This window comes from Procambarus clarkii, chromosome 71 (genome assembly GCF_040958095.1).
Source record: "Procambarus clarkii isolate CNS0578487 chromosome 71, FALCON_Pclarkii_2.0, whole genome shotgun sequence".
Taxonomy (NCBI): Eukaryota; Metazoa; Arthropoda; class Malacostraca; order Decapoda; family Cambaridae; genus Procambarus; species Procambarus clarkii.
In genome coordinates this window covers 16730536-16751199 of record NC_091220.1, presented here as the reverse complement: position 1 = coordinate 16751199, position 20664 = coordinate 16730536, and the positions used below count along the sequence as shown (strand labels likewise).

The following is a 20664-nucleotide window of genomic DNA, read 5'->3' as shown; positions in this document are numbered from 1 at the left end:
ATTGTTGTGCAGAAGGCAGCCGTGAGACGGTTACTGGCAGGTGTGTTAAGATGCAGGCCACACCTGCGGCCACACGGCTCACATACACTATGGCTCCTCTCCTCTCTCCCACTCTACTTGTTACCCCTTCACACTGCCACGGATTACGGGCTCACCATAGCCCGTGCTACATGCACATTTCGTTCAGAGTAGCTAACTCTAAAACAACTTCCCCCTACGATGCTGCACTCACTCCCCCCTGGGCCACAGGCCTTAGCACCTCCTACGAATATCTATAACTCCCAGCTTCCTATTTACTGCTACGTGAACAGAGGCACCAGGGTGAAAGAAACCCTGCTCATTTGTTGCTGTCTCGGTCGGGAATCGAACCCAGGCCCTTAGGACTACGACCTCCGAGCGCTGTCCACTCAGCCGCGTATTGTGTGCGTGCGCGTATGTCTAACTATTAATATTGATGTGGTGTGTGCAGGTGTTGGATGTGTCAGTAACCACTGGAGCAGAGCGGGCCGCTCCAAGCAACAGTCTGTTGGACCAAGCTCTCACTGGTCACACACCTTTTGACAGCTTGGTCTAAAGAAGACCAAGTAGAGTAGATCATCTAACAGAACTCACAACTCACAACTCACAAGTCTCACAAGTCGAGCCTGGCCTCGGGCCGGGCTTGGGGAGTAGAAGAACTCCCAGAACCCCATCAACCAGGTATCAACCAGAACCCCATCCAGCAGTGTGTGTACTCACCTAGTTGTGCTTGCGGGGGTTGAGCTCTGGCTCTTTGGTCCCGCCTCTCAACCGTCAATCAACTGTGTGTGTGTGTGTATTTACCTAATTGTACTTACCTAATTGTGCTTGCGGGGGTTGAGCTTTGGCTCTTTGGTCCCGCCTCTCAACTGTCAAACAACTGGTGTACAGATTCCTGAGCCTATTGGGCTCTATCATATCTACATTTGAAACTGTGTATGGAGTCAGCCTCCACCACATCACTGCCTAGAGCATTCCATCTCTTAACTACTCTGATACTGAAAAAGTTCTTTCTAACGTCTCTGTGGCTCATGTGGGTACTAAGTTTCCACCTGTGTCCCCTTGTTCGTGTTCCACCCGTGCTAAAGAGTTTGTCTTTGTCCACCCTGTTAATTACCCTGAGTATTTTGTAGGTGTTTATCATGTCTCCCCTTACTCTTCTGTTTTCCAGGGATGTGAGGTTCAGCTCCTTTAGCCTTTCCTCGTAGCTCATTCCTCTCAGTTCCGGGACGAGCCTGGTGGCATACCTCTGAATCTTCTCTAACTTTGTCTTTGCAAGAGGCACACACGTACGTACGTGTGTGTGTGTATGTGTGTGTGGGAGGGGAGCGTGCTGGGGTGTCAGTGTACCTGGTAGTCTCATACTGACAGTCACCAAGCTGCTGCTGCTAGTGGTGTTGTAACACACTGATGTAATGCATGGGGCTGTAATGTTTGTGTCAACTTTGCCAAGTGTAAATGTACACACTATTCATTATCATGTTTGCTTTGGCTGTAGAGGAGACGGGAGGGTGAAGCCCCCCGCACCCCTCCTCCTCCTCCCATCTTTCCTACACTCTCATTCTTCCAAGCTTCCTTACTGGACGGGCGACCCCCAGCCCACGACCCCCCAGCCCACGACCCCCCAGCCCACGACCCCCCAGCCCACGACCCCCCAGCCCACGACCCCCCAGCCCACGACCCCCCAGCCCACGACCCCCCAGCCCACGACCCCCCAGCCCACGACCCCCAGCCCACGACCCCCAGCCCACGACCCCCCAGCCCACGACCCCCCAGCCCACGACCCCCCAGCCCACGACCCCCCAGCCCACGACCCCCCAGCCCACGACCCCCCAGCCCACGACCCCCCAGCCCACGACCCCCCAGCCCACGACCCCCCAGCCCACGACCCCCCAGCCCACAACATCCTCCCCCAGCCCACAACATCCCAGCCCACATTAGTGTTGTGTGGAAGGTGGGGGGATAGAGACATAGAGTGGAGCATGTGATGTTGACAGTGTTCTCTTGCGGCCAACATATTTCGTAATGTTTATGTTGGGCTTCCTATCACGTGGCTGGAGCAACTTGTTAGTTTAGTGGCTTGATGGTGATGTCACCATCAGCAGCTGTGTCTGGAGGGGGGAGGAGGGGTGTACCCCACAGGCTCGGCCATGGTCCACGTGTGACACTTGACCCATCAGGTTGTTGCTTGCGGCGGCCAGCACGTCTATATAGCCATTACAGTCCACTATAGTCAGCCACTTCTTGCACAAAAATGTTATTTTTTGTTGCCCTGAGGGGCGAGTTTATTGGGCAGCGTCACTCATCCTGTGAGTGGACACAGCCGTAACATCATGTACACTGACTGTCCAGGTTTCTTGACGATTTTCAGTTATGTTGAGGCAATATTTCTCTTCCTAACTACATCATTACTACCCTACATCATCACCACCCCAACTACGTCATCACCACTTAGCAAGAACACCATTATGATACAGTTTGTGAAAGGAATATGTGACATCTATGGGGCCTGGCCAGAGGCCGGGCTCTGGGAGTAGAACAATTCCCACAACCCTCTCCAGGTCAGCTTATGTGTATTTATATCTGTAGTTACATTAGCATGTTAAAGGCACTACAATCACCTTCAGTGGTTGGTTGTTCAATAAACCCCTGAACTATATGTTTAACACATCTCTAACCCTGTCCACGGAGGACAGAAGAAAATGTATATATGCTGGTTAGCATTGTAAATGTGTGGCCACGTCTGTGGTAGAACATAATAATAAAAAAAAACACAGGATGGTTATAGTGGTCACAATAACAACCTTCCATAACTGGTTAGGGCGGTCACCAGGGAGTCTTCAGCTGTACCCAATCACATTCTCTCTCCTCCCCATCTCAGAGTAGGCCTACACCCCACTGCCGGTCGAAGTAGATGGCATGATTGAGTCATTTAATATGAAATATTAGATTTTATATATTTTGTAATTGAAATATATAGACTTTTAAGATTTCTGAAGCATTTTATTCAATGCAAGTTTCCAACAATTGACGTTTTCCCAGAGACGTTGTAGTGACTTCAGTTGAGGTGTGTAAGTGTTTAATATTGGTGTGTGGACGGGGAAGGGGGGGGGGGGGGGAGCGTGACGGTGGTCCTGGCCACCTACACCACCTACACCACCACCCCCACACCACCTACACCACCACCCCCACACCACCACCCCTACACCACCACCCCCACACCACCACCCCCACACCACCTACACCACCACCCCCACACCACCACCCCTACACAACCACCCCCACACCACCTACACCACCACCCCCACACCACCACCCCTACACCACAACCCCCACACCACCACCCCCACACCACCTACACCACCACCCCCACACCACCTACACCACCACCCCCACACCACCTACACCACCACCCCCACACCACCACCCCTACACAACCACCCCCACACCACCTACACCACCACCCCCACACCACCACCCCTACACCACAACCCCCACACCACCTACACCACCACCCCCACACCACCACCCCTACACCACAACCCCCACACCACCTACACCACCACCCCCACACCACCTACACCACCACCCCCACACCACCTACACCACCACCCCCACACCACCTACACCACCACCCCCACACCACCTACACCACCACCCCCACACCACCTACACCACCACCCCCACACCACCTACACCACCACCCCCACACCACCTACACCACCACCCCCACACCACCTACACCTAACCTGGGGCTCTGGTGTTGTGGTACACCACTGTACTTGGGGAGGTAGGTGCCGGACGAGCACTGGTGGGCCTGTGGGAGCTGGCCTCTCTGTGTGCCAGTCTGTGTCACAGCTTACCTGCTGTTAAACCTGTCTCTGGAGGTGGCTTCCACCACCTGTGCTTAGTGCCTGTACTCGTCTACCTCCTGTATATATCTCCACGTGGAAGACTGTTCCGGTTGATTGATTGATCGATGAAGATTAAGCCATCCAAAAGGTGGCACGGGCATGAATAGCCCGTAAGTGGTGGCCCTTTTGAGCCATTACCAGTATCAAGAGCTGATAGTGGAGATGTGTGGAGGTGCGACTGCACCCTGCGTGACGGGAGATGTCTCCCGTCGAAGACTGTTCCCGTGAACCTCGTCTATTGCTGGCAGTATTGTGTAGGATAAGGATTTGGGATGGGGCGGGGGGACAGGAACCAAGTGGTGTCCAAACACTTGGACGGTCGGCGATTGAACTGCGACCTACATAAAGCGAGACCGTCGCTCTTACCGTCCAGGCCAAGTGGTTGGGTTACAGTTCTAAGGTGTTCTTGGATTTGACATTTGGTGGGGCAGGTATATTGGCCGTGTACCTGAGGTGGTGGGTCCCAGAAGACCCGGGCTCCGCCGGGGGTCTGTGGCAGCCCTTCGACGTCGCTCGGCTCCGGGAGGGTGCATGAAGAAAATTAGGCACCCTGAGACATGGGTCTCCTCTCTCCCTCTTTATTTTTTTTTTTGGGGGGGGGGGCAGTAAAGAGAAGAGAGAGGCACATGAAGAGAGAGAAGTTTGGAAATGACAAATATGATAGTTGGACTGTCAGCCTTGCTGACACGGTGTGTGTGTGTGTGTGTGTGTGTGTGTGTGTGTGTGTGTGTGTGTGTGTGTGTGTGTGTGTTTGGCAGCTAAGCTAAGCTTGCTCTCTTTTTGTCAGGGAGCTGTGAGTGTGTGAGAGGTCCTTTACATGTATTTTGGTATACATATGGATGCCTATATATGAATACTGTGTAGCATTGACATATACACACTCGGATGCCTTCACATGTTTTGATGTTCTGTTTAAATATGTTTTTGCTTATTTATTTCTAAAAGAGGGAGGTATTTCTGTTCAGTATTTCATTTAGGAATTATGTATTGTGGGGGCTTGGTTTTCGTCGAGTAGAGCGAGGCTCTTGGGCCACCAGCTGTGGGAGTGGGGCGTCCCATCTTGGGCCACCAGCTGTGGGAGTGGGACGTCTCATTGTGGGCCACCAGCTGTGGGGGTGGGGCGTCTCATTGTGGGCCACCAGCTGTGGGGGTGGGGCGTCTCATTGTGGGCCACCAGCTGTGTGGGGGGATCTCATCTTGGGGGGGCCCCCAGCTGTGGGAGTGGGGCATCTTATCTTGCAGTAATCTTTCTAGCATTGGGTCTTTTAACATTTCTATCGTGTTCCACAGCCTGGTGGCTTGGTGCTGTAGTCTGATGTTTAGTCACTATCCCTCCCTTCCCTCCCCTCCCTCCCCTCATCCTCTCTCGCCCTCCCTCCCTCCCCTGCTTCCCTCTCGGTCTCCCTTCCTCTCGCTCTCCCTTCTCCCTTCCTCTCGCTCTCCCTTCTCCCTTCCTCTCGCTCTCCCTTCTCCCTCCCTCTCGCTCTCCCTTCTCCCTCCCTCTCGCTCTCCCTTCTCCCTCCCTCTCGCTCTCCCTTCTCCCTCCCTCTCGCTCTCCCTTCTCCCTCCCTCTCGCTCTCCCTTCTCCCTCCCTCTCGCTCTCCCTTCTCCCTCCCTCTCGCTCTCCCTTCTCCCTCCCTCTCGCTCTCCCTTCTCCCTCCCTCTCGCTCTCCCTTCTCCCTCCCTCTCGCTCTCCCTTCTCCCTCCCTCTCGCTCTCCCTTCTCCCTCCCTCTCGCTCTCCCTTCTCCCTCCCTCTCGCTCTCCCTTCTCCCTCCCTCTCGCTCTCCCTTCTCCCTCCCTCTCGCTCTCCCTTCTCCCTCCCTCTCGCTCTCCCTTCTCCCTCCCTCTCGCTCTCCCTTCTCCCTCCCTCTCGCTCTCCCTTCTCCCTCCCTCTCGCTCTCCCTTCTCCCTCCCTCTCGCTCTCCCTTCTCCCTCCCTCTCGCTCTCCCTTCTCCCTCCCTCTCGCTCTCCCTTCTCCCTCCCTCTCGCTCTCCCTTCTCCCTCCCTCTCGCTCTCCCTTCTCCCTCCCTCTCGCTCTCCCTTCTCCCTCCCTCTCGCTCTCCCTTCTCCCTCCCTCTCGCTCTCCCTTCTCCCTCCCTCTCGCTCTCCCTTCTCCCTCCCTCTCGCCCTCCCTTCTCCCTCCCTCTTGCTCTCCCTTCTCCCTCCCTCTCGCCCTCCCTTTCGCCCTCCCTTCTCCCTCCCTTCTCCCTCCCTTTCGCCCTCCCTTCTCCCTCCCTCTCGCCCTCCTTTCCCTCCTTTTCCTTCTCCCTCCCTTTACCTCTCGTCGTCCTGCCACTTTGTCTCATTATTTCCTTCATTAGTTATGTTTTATGGACCATTTCGTTGAGTGGCAGCAAAGTATAAATACAGTTTTGTGAGGTGAGTAGAGTAGAGTGGTGGGTGATATGTTATCAGTGTAATCATGGATCACCCACCACCCCCCGACATACCATCCCCCCCTGGCAGTGATAGTCAATGTTGCAGTGACTTGATGATGAGTGTCCAGGTGCTTCACGACCATCACCCAGCAGGCTCTCATGTTCTGGTTTGTTTGTTTACAGATATTGTCGACACCACATTTGTGTAAAAAGCAGTGAAATTTAACAATGTTATTGTGGAGTGAAAGTTAAGGTTGTATTAGACAATAAGCCCGAGGTGTGTGTTGCTTAAGGAGTGACACGCTCAAGGCTAGTGAAGTGGGGGTCACAGTGCTGCCTGAAGGATCCGTCGCCACCATGAGCAAGTTATTTCCCATGTTCAAGCGGAGGGGAAAGAACAAGGAAGAAGAATTAGAGGAAGAATCTAAAAAGAGACTTGGAAAAGTAAATAAACATCTGAAGGCTCACCTCCACAGCCCGTCTCATGAAGTTGCCCCCGACTTGACCAAACCAATAAAAAAAAGGAAAGCTAAGGAAGGAAAGCGTAAAGCTCCCATCCCAGGTGGAAAGGAGAATAATCCGGGCACGTTTCGCCTGGAAACGCAGCTTACAGGAGATTTCTATGTGGACGATTGTGGTGTAGTTCGTCCATGCCTCACAGGAGTGTCCGAGTTGCAACACCAGGAAGGCTTCATTGTGGATGACAGTGGTGTAGTCATACCAAGTCTGCCTGTGGAGATGGCAGTTGACAGCATCCTTCCCACTGAGGAAAACAATGTTATTGGTAAAGATGACCCCTTAGAGATAACAAATATGCCAGAAATCTCTTGCATTACAAATGAGTTTGCAAGTTCTGAAGGTAACACCATGGAAGAGGCTGGCTTTCCCGAGGTAAATGCGGTGGACAATGCCAGTGATGGTTGTTCAAGTTCCCATGAAGAGGGAATTAGCACATGCGAGCAAGATCAGGATGAAAGTACAATGAGTGACCATGAAGAACGGAATCTTGATGTTGCTGATGACGTAATTCCTGTTTTGTGTGATGCCTCGGAAATAAACGAAGTGACATTGAGCGAGTGTGACAAATATGCCCCACAGGATGCTCCTCAAGGTAATGTTGTTTCATGTATTGCAAATGACGTAAGCACTATTATTATACCAGAAGGGATTAGAACCTCTGTTGATGATGTAATTGAAATTGATGATACACTACTACCACAGGATGAAGAAGCAGTGGATGAAGTAATGGTGGATTATAGTCAGAGGAGTGATGATGATGGTGGAATGAATAATTATTCTTCGAGAAATACAGATAATGAAGGTGGTGAAAGCACTGAAGACACTAATGAAGATGAGTGTTTAAGAGGCAGTATTGAAGTTCAGCATGGCACTGTGGCTCAGTTTGAGAGTAAGCATGAAGTAAAAGAGACCCAAGAAGGTACTGTGTCGGGTGAGAATAGTGATATGGACGTTAGTGGTGTGCATTATAGCCAGGAGAGTGACGACGACTTCGACTCTGCCCAAGAGGAATGGGACGAAGATGACTTTCCATCCGAGTCAGTCCCAGGCAACACAACAGAGGAAGGGAGAAGCTCCGTATGTGACACTGTGAAAGGCATGTCTCCTGGATGTATCGAAAGTGTAGAGTTGAATTGCTCAGAAGAATCGCACGTTTTTGCTGAAGAGGTAAATGAAGCCACAAATAGTGTGCTCATCAGTAGTAAGGGTGAGGAAGAGGCACAGAGTATTGTCAGAGAAGCAAGCATTTCTTCCTCGTACCATGATGCACCTTTTGACCGAACAGAGTTAAAAGTTACTGACATTTCCTCTGTTGTTGATGCCACAAATGAAGAAATGTTAAGAGATTTAAGTGGACAAGACGATAAAAAAATTCCACGTAGCATTAACAAACTCGCACGGAAAACATCAAATATTTCTACAGCCTCCAGCGACATGTTTGATGAAGAACTTGATGAGCTACTGGATGAAGAGCTCGACAGATTATCAGAAGAGGAAGTTGACGGCATTAACCAGAAAGTATCTCTTGTGGAAGGAGTTGATACAGGAACTGTGGAAATAGCAAAAGATACTATTAACAATTGTTTGCAAAAAGATGAATCTACAGTGGAAGCCAGCAAGTCAAAGGAAACTGAATTGGAGAAAGGGACTGTTTTAACTACAGATGTTGGAATCAATATAGTAGACCAAGATGGTGAAATAAGTAAAATATGTGAAAGTGGCTCGGATAACATTAGTCCAACTATTGAGGGAAGTGTGAATAACACCTCGCATGATTCAGATTGTTTAACGACAATACCAGAGGATGATGGCTGCCCAGAAAAAGGTGTGAAGTCCAAATCATCAACTTCAGTAAGTGTGGAAGAGGGTGTGGATCAGGCCAAAGACAGTGGGTATTACAGTTTGCCTGTGTCACCCAAGCCAGGTGTTACTGTAAGGGCTAATGAGGCACCTGATGGAGGTGTAGACTTAAATGTGGTTGATGATTCCTTTGGGGACAGTGAGGAGGAAGGAATGATCACTCCACCTATTGCTGTACCATCACTCCTAGATCAGAGTGCAACACCCACACAGAAAATTCCAGAAATAAGAGAGTGTATTTTGGATAGTTCTGTGACTAATGAATCCAATGTACTTTACGAGTCATGCTGTGAAAATCCAGAACCTGAGACAGAAAGCGTTCACACAGAGGCACCAGAATCGACGGAGAAACACAACGAAGAAGCATCGGCAGAATCACAAAAGAATAAAAAACCTAAGAATCCTAAGCTTTACATTGGCAAAGATGCAGCAGGAACAGCAGAGTTGAAAGAGGGAAGTGGTTCTCCAAGAGGCGGCTCTACCCCAACCCGGCACTCAAGGCATAAGTCCCCGATGCTGGAGTGTGAAAACAAACAGCCAAGTGATGAGAGAGTGCTTAGCCCTGACCCTGTGGGAGACAGGTTCCTGGAGCAGGCTGTCTTTGTATCCCATGAGGAAGTAAGTTGTCTTTCCATATGCTTCGTTTAACCCCTTTCTCTTATTAATCCCCCCCTTTACCTCAAGAAAAGTTGGTAAGTAAACAATTTTTTCATTGCTGTAGTTCCATTATTATTAAGGCATATCGGTAGTGTGTAACGATCATAATTATGTGATTGAAATTTTAAAAGTTTTTGTAGCAAAGTAAGGTGGGTAAGGTTAAGGGAAATTTAGTGATGGATGCTCTAAAACCCTTACCCTTTATTTAGCCTTAGACTAGGTTTTCTTTAAGGCAGGTTTTAATTTTTGAATTATGTTATCCCACCAGAAATTTTTAAAGCCACTTTTCTTAAGCATTGTACATAATGTTTTGAGTCCACATTATCTAAACATCTGTGTTAATACTCATGTAAACAGTTTGTTGCATTATTGACATTGTGATGCAATCTTATGCAATGCTATACTTGATTATATATTTACAGTATGCTGCTTCAGGTAATATTGGACCTGGTGATGTGTTTGCCTAATACAATGCCTTCCCGCATTTAGTAGGTAATAAAATTGAAGTACTGTATAATTTCACATCAAATCAGATTTAATTTTTGTTTAAATTAAAGAGCAATGTTGTTCACTTAACTGTAGACCAGATATTAGTCTTTGTGAGAGGACATAAAAGTACAGTATTAGGAAAGTGGATTTAAAATAAAAATCATATAATTAAAATTCATTATTATCTCTTTCCTTTTATAGATTAGTAGAATTTTAGTGGAGATCCGGGTGAGGGTGACTGTGAATCCCCAGATGTTTTGCTATACCTGTAACTTGTAGTGCCATCTATAGTGATGTGGTTGGACCCCAAATTGCTTTGGTTATCCACGTTAGTGCTTTTGACAAGACTGTTGAATTGTGTAGTATTTTTATTAGTTGAGATATGCTCAGTATTGCTGTCAGAGTTTCTCCCAGATGGGGATTATATGAAAGTATTGTCAAGTGTGGGATGGTGATACAGTAGTGAGAAGTGTGGGATGGTGGTACAGTAGAGAGAAGTGTGGGATGGTGGTACAGTAGTGAAGTTACACTGTTTGAACACGAAGGGAAGTCACATATCTGAGGCACAACCAGTTCATGAGAGAACTTCAATAACAAACAAAAGTTTATCTGAAAAACACTCTACACCATTTTTCTTTTTTTAATAAATATTAATTTAAAGTACAGTGTTGAATAGCATTTACAAAATAATTTGTTTGTATTGGTGTATATTACTATAGGCAGGAGAATATTATATTGTACTGCATTACAAAATTAAAAAAAATCATATTAATAGAAAAATATGTATAGGTACAGTTATGCTATTGCCAAGCTGGACAGGTTTACCTAACATTGTAGCATATTCCAGTTCATGATAACATGTTGAAGTGAGGTTATACAACACTGCCAGAGAAAACCTCTGGAGTAGGATGGCAGGATGAAATCAACGTCCCACCCCAGATGCAAGTCTTAACCCATGAACCACAACACGCTAGACAGTTACACAACCCTGAGACCACCTGAACTCGCGTTATGATTTCATTGTGTATGACATTGTCTGTTTACTTACAGTACTGTATATTTATATTGTACAGTACTGTCCATCTGCCTGCTAACCTTATTCCATAAATATTGCTGCATCAATTAAAACACCAGCACTTACGATTTTTTTTTAACAGGCTGAAGCTCGATTGGCCCAGCGAAGAGCAGCTCGGGCAGAGGCCAGGGAGCTGAGACTGCGAGAGCTTGAGAAGCAGCAACAAGACCAGGAAAATGATGAGGAAAAACAGTTTGGTACTCCGTCCTATGCAGGTACTGTCCTGGATTTGGTGTTGGACCCGTTGTGTGTCATTTTATAATACAGTATCTCAGAGCAATGTTATGTATGAGGGAACTCCCAAGCCCTCAGCTGTAAAAAGGATGATTACTGCGCCAAACCTTTAGTTTATTTTCTTCTCCAGATTAATACTAAAGATTCTGTATGTTGGGATTCTTGATACTTATTTACATACTACAATGAATATTTAAGCTTGACAAATATGACTATTGTGCCACAATTTGTCCTTTGAGTAGCCTGGAAATAACAAAGTATTCCAAATGGATAGTGATGATAATTAGGTTTTTGTGGTGCCTGTTTCATTAGAATGTTTGTGAAAGGTATTCATATTGGGCTTTACTTATATTCTGCAATATTTCAGCTATTGGGTTGCATAAGATGTATTCAGTTTAATTGGCAAATGTGGCATGAATTAGTGTTGCATTGTGTTGCAATAGTATCCCCCTTGATGCAATAGTGTCCCTTCTTCTTCCACGTTGTGTACAACCAGCAACTCGCTCCACAGTATTCTATGTCCACATGCACACAGCCACGAGGACAAATTTTTAAGTCATCGCTAGGCTCAACAAAATACAAATTACTAAAAAAAAAGATGTGTAGAGAAGACAGTAAAGAATGGAAGAAGAATGGTAGATGTAAATAGTACAATAAAAGATAGAAATGCTAAAATGGAAGCTAAGAAAGGATGGTGTGATAGTATACAACTTCAACCATGACATGTGGAAGTGAAATTTGGGTATGGAGAAAGTACAAATAGTGGATTTTTTTTTTCACAGCTAGTGAATGTATATGTGTACAGTGTTATAATGAAGAAGCGTATGAAAGATTTGATACAAGTGAAAAGGACGAAATAATGAAATGTGGTGAAACACAATACACAGTGGTGGTTAGTAGACAATGATTATGTTAGTAGAGTAGAACAGTATATGAAAGAGTGGGAGGTTTGTGTAGTGATAGAACCTACTGGAGAAACTTTTGCTGCGACCACCCCATAATGGGGTGGGAAGCTCCTGGCATGAAGTAAGGTGTCATAACTATAGCAAAGACACTACAGTGTATTGTATGTAATACAATACAGTGCATTGTATGTAATACAGTACAGGGGTATTTCTTTAATGATGAAATGGACTGCAAGAGATGGTATTATGTTAAAAATAACCAATAGATAACATATATATATACAGTATTATAAAGGATGGGACAGCACAAGAATAGTTGTAATGAAGGTGAAGGAAAGCGCTACTGCATGTGTAAGTGTATAATATAACATTTTTTTTGGATATAAGCTACATCCTTCCTCAAGGTGCTGTATACATGGATATAAGCTACATCCTTCCTCAAGGTGCTGTACACATGGATATAAGCTACATCCTTCCTCAAGGTGCTGTATACATGGATATAAGCTACATCCTTCCTCAAGGTGCTGTATACATGGATATAAGCTACATCCTTCCTCAAGGTGCTGTATACATGGATATAAGCTACATCCTTCCTCAAGGTGCTGTATACATGGATATAAGCTACATCCTTCCTCAAGGTGCTGTATACATGGATATAAGCTACATCCTTCCTCAAGGTGCTGTATACATGGATATAAGCTACATCCTTCCTCAAGGTGCTGTATACATGGATATAAGCTACATCCTTCCTCAAGGTGCTGTATACATGGATATAAGCTACATCCTTCCTCAAGGTGCTGTATACATGGATATAAGCTACATCCTTCCTCAAGGTGCTGTATACATGGATATAAGCTACATCCTTCCTCAAGGTGCTGTATACATGGATATAAGCTACATCCTTCCTCAAGGTGCTGTATACATGGATATAAGCTACATCCTTCCTCAAGGTGCTGTATACATGGATATAAGCTACATCCTTCCTCAAGGTGCTGTATACATGGATATAAGCTACATCCTTCCTCAAGGTGCTGTATACATGGATATAAGCTACATCCTTCCTCAAGGTGCTGTATACATGGATATAAGCTACATCCTTCCTCAAGGTGCTGTATACATGGATATAAGCTACATCCTTCCTCAAGGTGCTGTATACATGGATATAAGCTACATCCTTCCTCAAGGTGCTGTATACATGGATATAAGCTACATCCTTCCTCAAGGTGCTGTATACATGGATATAAGCTACATCCTTCCTCAAGGTGCTGTATACATGGATATAAGCTACATCCTTCCTCAAGGTGCTGTATACATGGATATAAGCTACATCCTTCCTCAAGGTGCTGTATACATGGATATAAGCTACATCCTTCCTCAAGGTGCTGTATACATGGATATAAGCTACATCCTTCCTCAAGGTGCTGTATACATGGATATAAGCTACATCCTTACTCAAGGTGCTGTATACATGGATATAAGCTACATCCTTCCTCAAGGTGCTGTATACATGGATATAAGCTACATCCTTCCTCAAGGTGCTGTATACATGGATATAAGCTACATCCTTCCTCAAGGTGCTGTATACATGGATATAAGCTACATCCTTCCTCAAGGTGCTGTATACATGGATATAAGCTACATCCTTCCTCAAGGTGCTGTATACATGGATATAAGCTACATCCTTCCTCAAGGTGCTGTATACATGGATATAAGCTACATCCTTCCTCAAGGTGCTGTATACATGGATATAAGCTACATCCTTCCTCAAGGTGCTGTATACATGGATATAAGCTACATCCTTCCTCAAGGTGCTGTATACATGGATATAAGCTACATCCTTACTCAAGGTGCTGTATACATGGATATAAGCTACATCCTTCCTCAAGGTGCTGTATACATGGATATAAGCTACATCCTTCCTCAAGGTGCTGTATACATGGATATAAGCTACATCCTTCCTCAAGGTGCTGTATACATGGATATAAGCTACATCCTTCCTCAAGGTGCTGTATACATGGATATAAGCTACATCCTTCCTCAAGGTGCTGTATACATGGATATAAGCTACATCCTTCCTCAAGGTGCTGTATACATGGATATAAGCTACATCCTTACTCAAGGTGCTGTATACATGGATATAAGCTACATCCTTCCTCAAGGTGCTGTATACATGGATATAAGCTACATCCTTCCTCAAGGTGCTGTATACATGGATATAAGCTACATCCTTCCTCAAGGTGCTGTATACATGGATATAAGCTACATCCTTCCTCAAGGTGCTGTATACATGGATATAAGCTACATCCTTCCTCAAGGTGCTGTATACATGGATATAAGCTACATCCTTCCTCAAGGTGCTGTATACATGGATATAAGCTACATCCTTCCTCAAGGTGCTGTATACATGGATATAAGCTACATCCTTCCTCAAGGTGCTGTATACATGGATATAAGCTACATCCTTCCTCAAGGTGCTGTATACATGGATATAAGCTACATCCTTCCTCAAGGTGCTGTATACATGGATATAAGCTACATCCTTCCTCAAGGTGCTGTATACATGGATATAAGCTACATCCTTCCTCAAGGTGCTGTATACATGGATATAAGCTACATCCTTCCTCAAGGTGCTGTATACATGGATATAAGCTACATCCTTCCTCAAGGTGCTGTATACATGGATATAAGCTACATCCTTCCTCAAGGTGCTGTATACATGGATATAAGCTACATCCTTCCTCAAGGTGCTGTATACATGGATATAAGCTACATCCTTCCTCAAGGTGCTGTATACATGGATATAAGCTACATCCTTCCTCAAGGTGCTGTATACATGGATATAAGCTACATCCTTCCTCAAGGTGCTGTATACATGGATATAAGCTACATCCTTCCTCAAGGTGCTGTATACATGGATATAAGCTACATCCTTCCTCAAGGTGCTGTATACATGGATATAAGCTACATCCTTCCTCAAGGTGCTGTATACATGGATATAAGCTACATCCTTCCTCAAGGTGCTATATACATGGATATAAGCTACATCCTTCCTCAAGGTGCTGTATACATGGATATAAGCTACATCCTTCCTCAAGGTGCTGTATACATGGATATAAGCTACATCCTTCCTCAAGGTGCTGTATACATGGATATAAGCTACATCCTTCCTCAAGGTGCTGTATACATGGATATAAGCTACATCCTTCCTCAAGGTGCTGTATACATGGATATAAGCTACATCCTTCCTCAAGGTGCTGTATACATGGATATAAGCTACATCCTTCCTCAAGGTGCTGTATACATGGATATAAGCTACATCCTTCCTCAAGGTGCTGTATACATGGATATAAGCTACATCCTTCCTCAAGGTGCTGTATACATGGATATAAGCTACATCCTTCCTCAAGGTGCTGTATACATGGATATAAGCTACATCCTTCCTCAAGGTGCTGTATACATGGATATAAGCTACATCCTTCCTCAAGGTGCTGTATACATGGATATAAGCTACATCCTTACTCAAGGTGCTGTATACATGGATATAAGCTACATCCTTCCTCAAGGTGCTGTATACATGGATATAAGCTACATCCTTCCTCAAGGTGCTGTATACATGGATATAAGCTACATCCTTCCTCAAGGTGCTGTATACATGGATATAAGCTACATCCTTCCTCAAGGTGCTGTATACATGGATATAAGCTACATCCTTCCTCAAGGTGCTGTATACATGGATATAAGCTACATCCTTCCTCAAGGTGCTGTATACATGGATATAAGCTACATCCTTCCTCAAGGTGCTGTATACATGGATATAAGCTACATCCTTACTCAAGGTGCTGTATACATGGATATAAGCTACATCCTTCCTCAAGGTGCTGTATACATGGATATAAGCTACATCCTTACTCAAGGTGCTGTATACATGGATATAAGCTACATCCTTCCTCAAGGTGCTGTATACATGGTGTGACGATAATCTCCTTCAAGAGATTGAGCCTGCTCTTCCCTCCAAAATTACGTCTTCACAATTATATAAAAGACTATGGAAGAAATGTCCAACAACGACAACAACACCAGCACCAGCAAGGCTTGCCAGGGTGAGCAGAAACGTATGCATCCAGCCACCTGTTCGAACTCCAACCACCAAACTACCCGTTGATCGCTACGGCTCCACTGATTGGTCGCCGGTCTGGCTGCACCTGCACTCGCCCCCAATACTACCCGATGTCTGGGGTCGCCCCAACATCAGTCTTCAGAATGTTCCGTGCTTTCGTAGCCAGCACACCTCCCAGCTAGACTCTAGAGTGTACTGAGAGAGGTGGTGGCTTTAAGCCAATATTCCAGCACCTCCCACTTAACTTTTGTTTTGCACTTCTTATTATTTTGCCTTAACGTAACTTTCATTGTGTCATTTAAGTATTCTTATTATTTTGATTCATTGATTTTATTATAAGAATTTGTTTGTGCATTATTTTCATGTTTTGATTTATTTAACGTAATTAAAATTTCATTGTTAAAGTTTACTTGTGTTTTGTGTGTCTTCTCCTTACCTTACCACAGACGAAGTTCCAGTTTTTCTATTTTTTTTTATAACTATGTGACGAGGCCATACCCCTAGCCTTAAACAGCCGAACACCAACGCGTTACCGTCACAAGTTATATGGGGGCCCTGTCCTAGGAGCCTCACTCAGGTACTGGTGCCAAGTGGTAATTTATGGTAAGCGTATTTAACTCTGTTAACGTAGCTTTACTATTTTTCATTCAATTTCATTTTTTATAAGGTGCGGTGTATTGTGCATTACGAGAGTAACATATAGTGAAGGTGAGACAACTTTGGATTACGTGGTGACTGTAGGCCGCAGTCATACTCTTAATTGGTCATCTCTCCCTCCATGTTATTACTCGTATTTACCATCTATGTCCCTTGAATATTTCTCATTCTGACAGATCATCATATTGGTACCCTGGTACTGTGGTCTGCCCCGGGTCAAGAGTACCCAATCTTCTGCAATCTGACTGTAGGAGGACAAAGAGGGCCATAGTTCCTCTAGCTCGAACTTTAGTTGCTGAATTGGGACCTCAGCAGCAGTTCTCGTCACCAGTTGACACCTCGCACCCCTACACGTCAGTCAGAGATGATGATACATACAACGGTAGGGAATTAGCTTATTTTTTCAGAGCACAAAAGTTCGCTAATTCTGTAAGTATCATATTAAATTCAGTGGGAAAAACTTGCTTTATGTCCTATAGAGACTTGGCAAGGTATGCCTACATCCTTGGACTACCAATTTTACTTTTGAAGCATTTAACTGTTTCATTTGTTTTCGAAACTTTGTTTCATTTGTTAGTAGGATTTTCTTGCCCTTATTCTCTTACATGAGTACCGGGTACAAGATTTCCTGCGCCCTTGATTTAATTTAATATCTTTCACTTAACGTTAATTGTTAAAGATCACACAGGATAGGTACCAGTTGCCACGTTGTCCTGTTTCTGACATTTCATTATTGAACATTCGTGTACCTTTATTTGCTAATTTCACCATGTTTCGTCTCCAAACTTTCCGTGCAAATCCAGCAGGTGAAATAGGGACTTTAAGTCGTGCCAAGAGGACTGAACTACAAACTCTTGCACATGAGTATCAACTAGAAGTTCCCTATCAAGCCAACAAAAATGACCTACACAACCTGTTGCTGGATTACTATTTAGAGCAAGGTAAGATAGACTCTGAAACTCATGAAACTTACTATATTGCAGATAAAACTGACTTGGCAACGATGAAACTTAAACTAGAGCTGGCTAAGATTGAACGTGAACAGCAAAAGGAAGCCCGCGAACAGCAAAGGGAAGCCCTCGAACAACAAGAACGAGCAGCTGCCATACGAAGAGAAGAACAAGAACGAGAAATCACCCTCAGAGAACGCGAAGCTGCTTTGAGGAGAGAAGAACACGAACGAGGACTCGCCCTCCAAGAACGTGAGGTAGCACTACTCCAGGAGCGGGAACGAGTACAGCTTGAAACCAAACGACGCGAGTTGGAGATGCAACGCGAACACGACAAGCAACAAGCGACTCTGGCTCTAGAGTGTCGTCAACGTGAAATCGCCTTGGAAACTTCCCACTTCACTCAACGCCAACAAGCTACTGCCAATCTTCCCGTCAGTTTTAATATATCACATGCAAGTAAGTTAATGCCATCCTTTGTAGAAGCAGAAGTTGATGTTTTTTTCACCACCTTTGAAACCCTTGCTAATCAACTCAGTTGGCCTGTCGACCAATGGGCCACACTTCTCAGAGTCCATCTTACAGGTAGAGCTGCAGTCACACTCAGTACTTTGGCGTCTGAGAATGACTACTACACTCTGAAACAAGCAGTGTTGGACGCCTACCTCCTCTCTACTGAAAGTTATAGAAGGAAATTCCGTGACCACCTGAAGGCAAGTACCACTACCTTCCTTGAGTTTGCTAACACGAAACGGAGGTATTTCATGAAATGGCTGGAAGCAGCACATGTCTCTACTTTTACAGAACTCGTCAACCTGATGCTTGTTGAAGAATTCTTGAGACGTGTGCCGCCTCCTGTCCGCCTCTACTTAGCAGATAAAGAAGAAACCGACTACCTGAAGTGTGCTAAGTCGGCTGACACTTACAGCCTCATCCACCGGCTGACACCTGAACCATCCTCCAGTAAGAAGTCGTGGTACAGTTACGAGAAGGTGAGCCCCGATCAAGCTGGTTCACAACTGTACTGCAAGTATTGTAGACTCTATGGACATACCATAGACAAGTGTGGTAAGTCTCAATACAAGGGAACCACTGACCAACAACGACCCAAACCAACTCCTCCTAAGTCCGGTAAGCCTGTGATGAATGTTGGTGTTGATGTTAATGATCTTTCTCTTTTCAGTAACCACCTGTATACTGGAACTGTCTCTGCCAACGGTTCAAATCCGGAGGGACGTTTCAAATTGAAGATCTTGAGGGACACAGCGGCTCTACAATCGATCATCTTGAAGTCGGCTGTGCCCAACATAGTCTACACCGGGGAAACAGTCTTCATCACTGACCTCACTGCTACCACTCCATACCCTCTCGCCAGAGTCCACCTGGATTGTCCCTACGTGAACGGGGAAGTCCAAGTCGCCGTCAGGGAAAAGCCTTTTCCCATGCCTGGAGTGCAACTTCTCCTAGGCAACGACTTGGCAGAAGACCTGCAACCGACCAACCTGATCGTCATGGACAAACCCCAGGTGTGTAACTCTGTGCCAAGTAACCCTATTCTTGAGTATGTTCCAGCAGAGGTTCAAGAGAGTGAAGTTTCTCCTCCGGTTCTCGTGACCACCCGTGCACAAGCCGCACGTCCACAGCCAGCTGACTCTACTGCTACCGCTGTCCCTCAAGACCCTCAGAAACTACCCCCGCATCTGACCAAGTTGGAGTTCCGTAAGTTGCAGAGGGAAGATCTTACTTTAACACCATTGTTTTTCCAGGCTGAGACTCAACCCGACAGTATTCCTGGGTTCTTCCTAGAGAACGACTTGCTCTACCGCAGATATAGACCCAGTAAACTGAAGGAGGAGGACGATTGGGCCAACATCGAACAACTTGTGATTCCCACCAGCCTGCGGCCCACTATTCTACACCTGGCCCATGGAGCATTCTCCCACTACGGCTTCAACAAGACTTACCATGGGATTCGTCAAGACTACTACTGGCCAGGTATGGTAAATAACGTCAAACAGTACGTAAAACAGTGTCATACATGTCAGATGGCAGGCAAACCGAACGTCTCCATTCCCAGAGCACCACTGATTCCCATACAGGTGCCTGCGGAACCTTTCCACAGACTCATAATAGACTGTGTTGGTCCTTTACCTCGGACCAGTTCAGGTAACGCCTACATCCTAACCATCCTGTGTCCTACCACCAGATTTCCCATAGCAGTGCCAGTGAAGAACATCACGGCTGCTACGGTTATCAAACATCTACTGAAGATCTTCACTCAATACGGATTTCCCAGGGAGATTCAAAGTGACTGTGGCACCAACTTCACCAGTGATCTCTTCAAAAGAACACTGGAGGAGTTCAACATCAAACAGGTATTGTCCAGCCCCTATCATCCTGCTTCACAGGGTTCTCTTGAACGTAGTCATCAGACCATCAAAGCACTCTTGAAAAAGTTTTGTAGTGAAACCTCAAAGGATTGGGATAAGCAGATTGACCTAATAATGTGTATTTTCAGAAGTCTCCCCAATGAGTCCCTAGGAGTATCTCCTTATGAGATGCTCTACGGCCGTAAGTGCCGTACTCCCCTTAAGGCTTTCAAAGACTCTCTCAGAGATGCCACCTTCAGTGAGCATCAGAATGTGCCCCAGTTTCTTCAAAACCTTCAGCACATTCTAGAGAGAGTCCACCGCTTTGCCCATGATAATCTATTGAAAGCCCAGGTGAGAATGAAGACTCATTACGACCAGACCAGCAAAGTAAGAAAATTCAAGCCGGGAGACTTCGTCCTTGCTTATTTCCCTATCCCAGGTTCACCTTTACAAAACAAATTTTCAGGACCCTACTGCGTCAAAGAGTGCAGAAACAACAACGCATACGTCATAGAGAC

General features: G+C 45.7%; 1 protein-coding gene across 7 annotated transcripts in view; it reads left to right on the top strand.

Annotated features, from left to right (window-relative positions):
- Positions 1-20664, top strand: part of LOC123745541 (myosin-2 heavy chain) — a 79804-nt gene that overhangs the window by 31818 nt on the left and 27322 nt on the right. For all 7 annotated transcript variants that reach the window (XM_069312119.1, XM_045726155.2, XM_069312120.1 and 4 more), the window contains exons 2-3: positions 6495-9308; positions 10994-11126. In XM_069312119.1, the coding sequence (XP_069168220.1) occupies positions 6669-9308; positions 10994-11126 (2773 nt within the window). In that variant the 5' untranslated portion in view covers positions 6495-6668. The remainder of the gene's footprint in view (positions 1-6494; positions 9309-10993; positions 11127-20664) is intronic.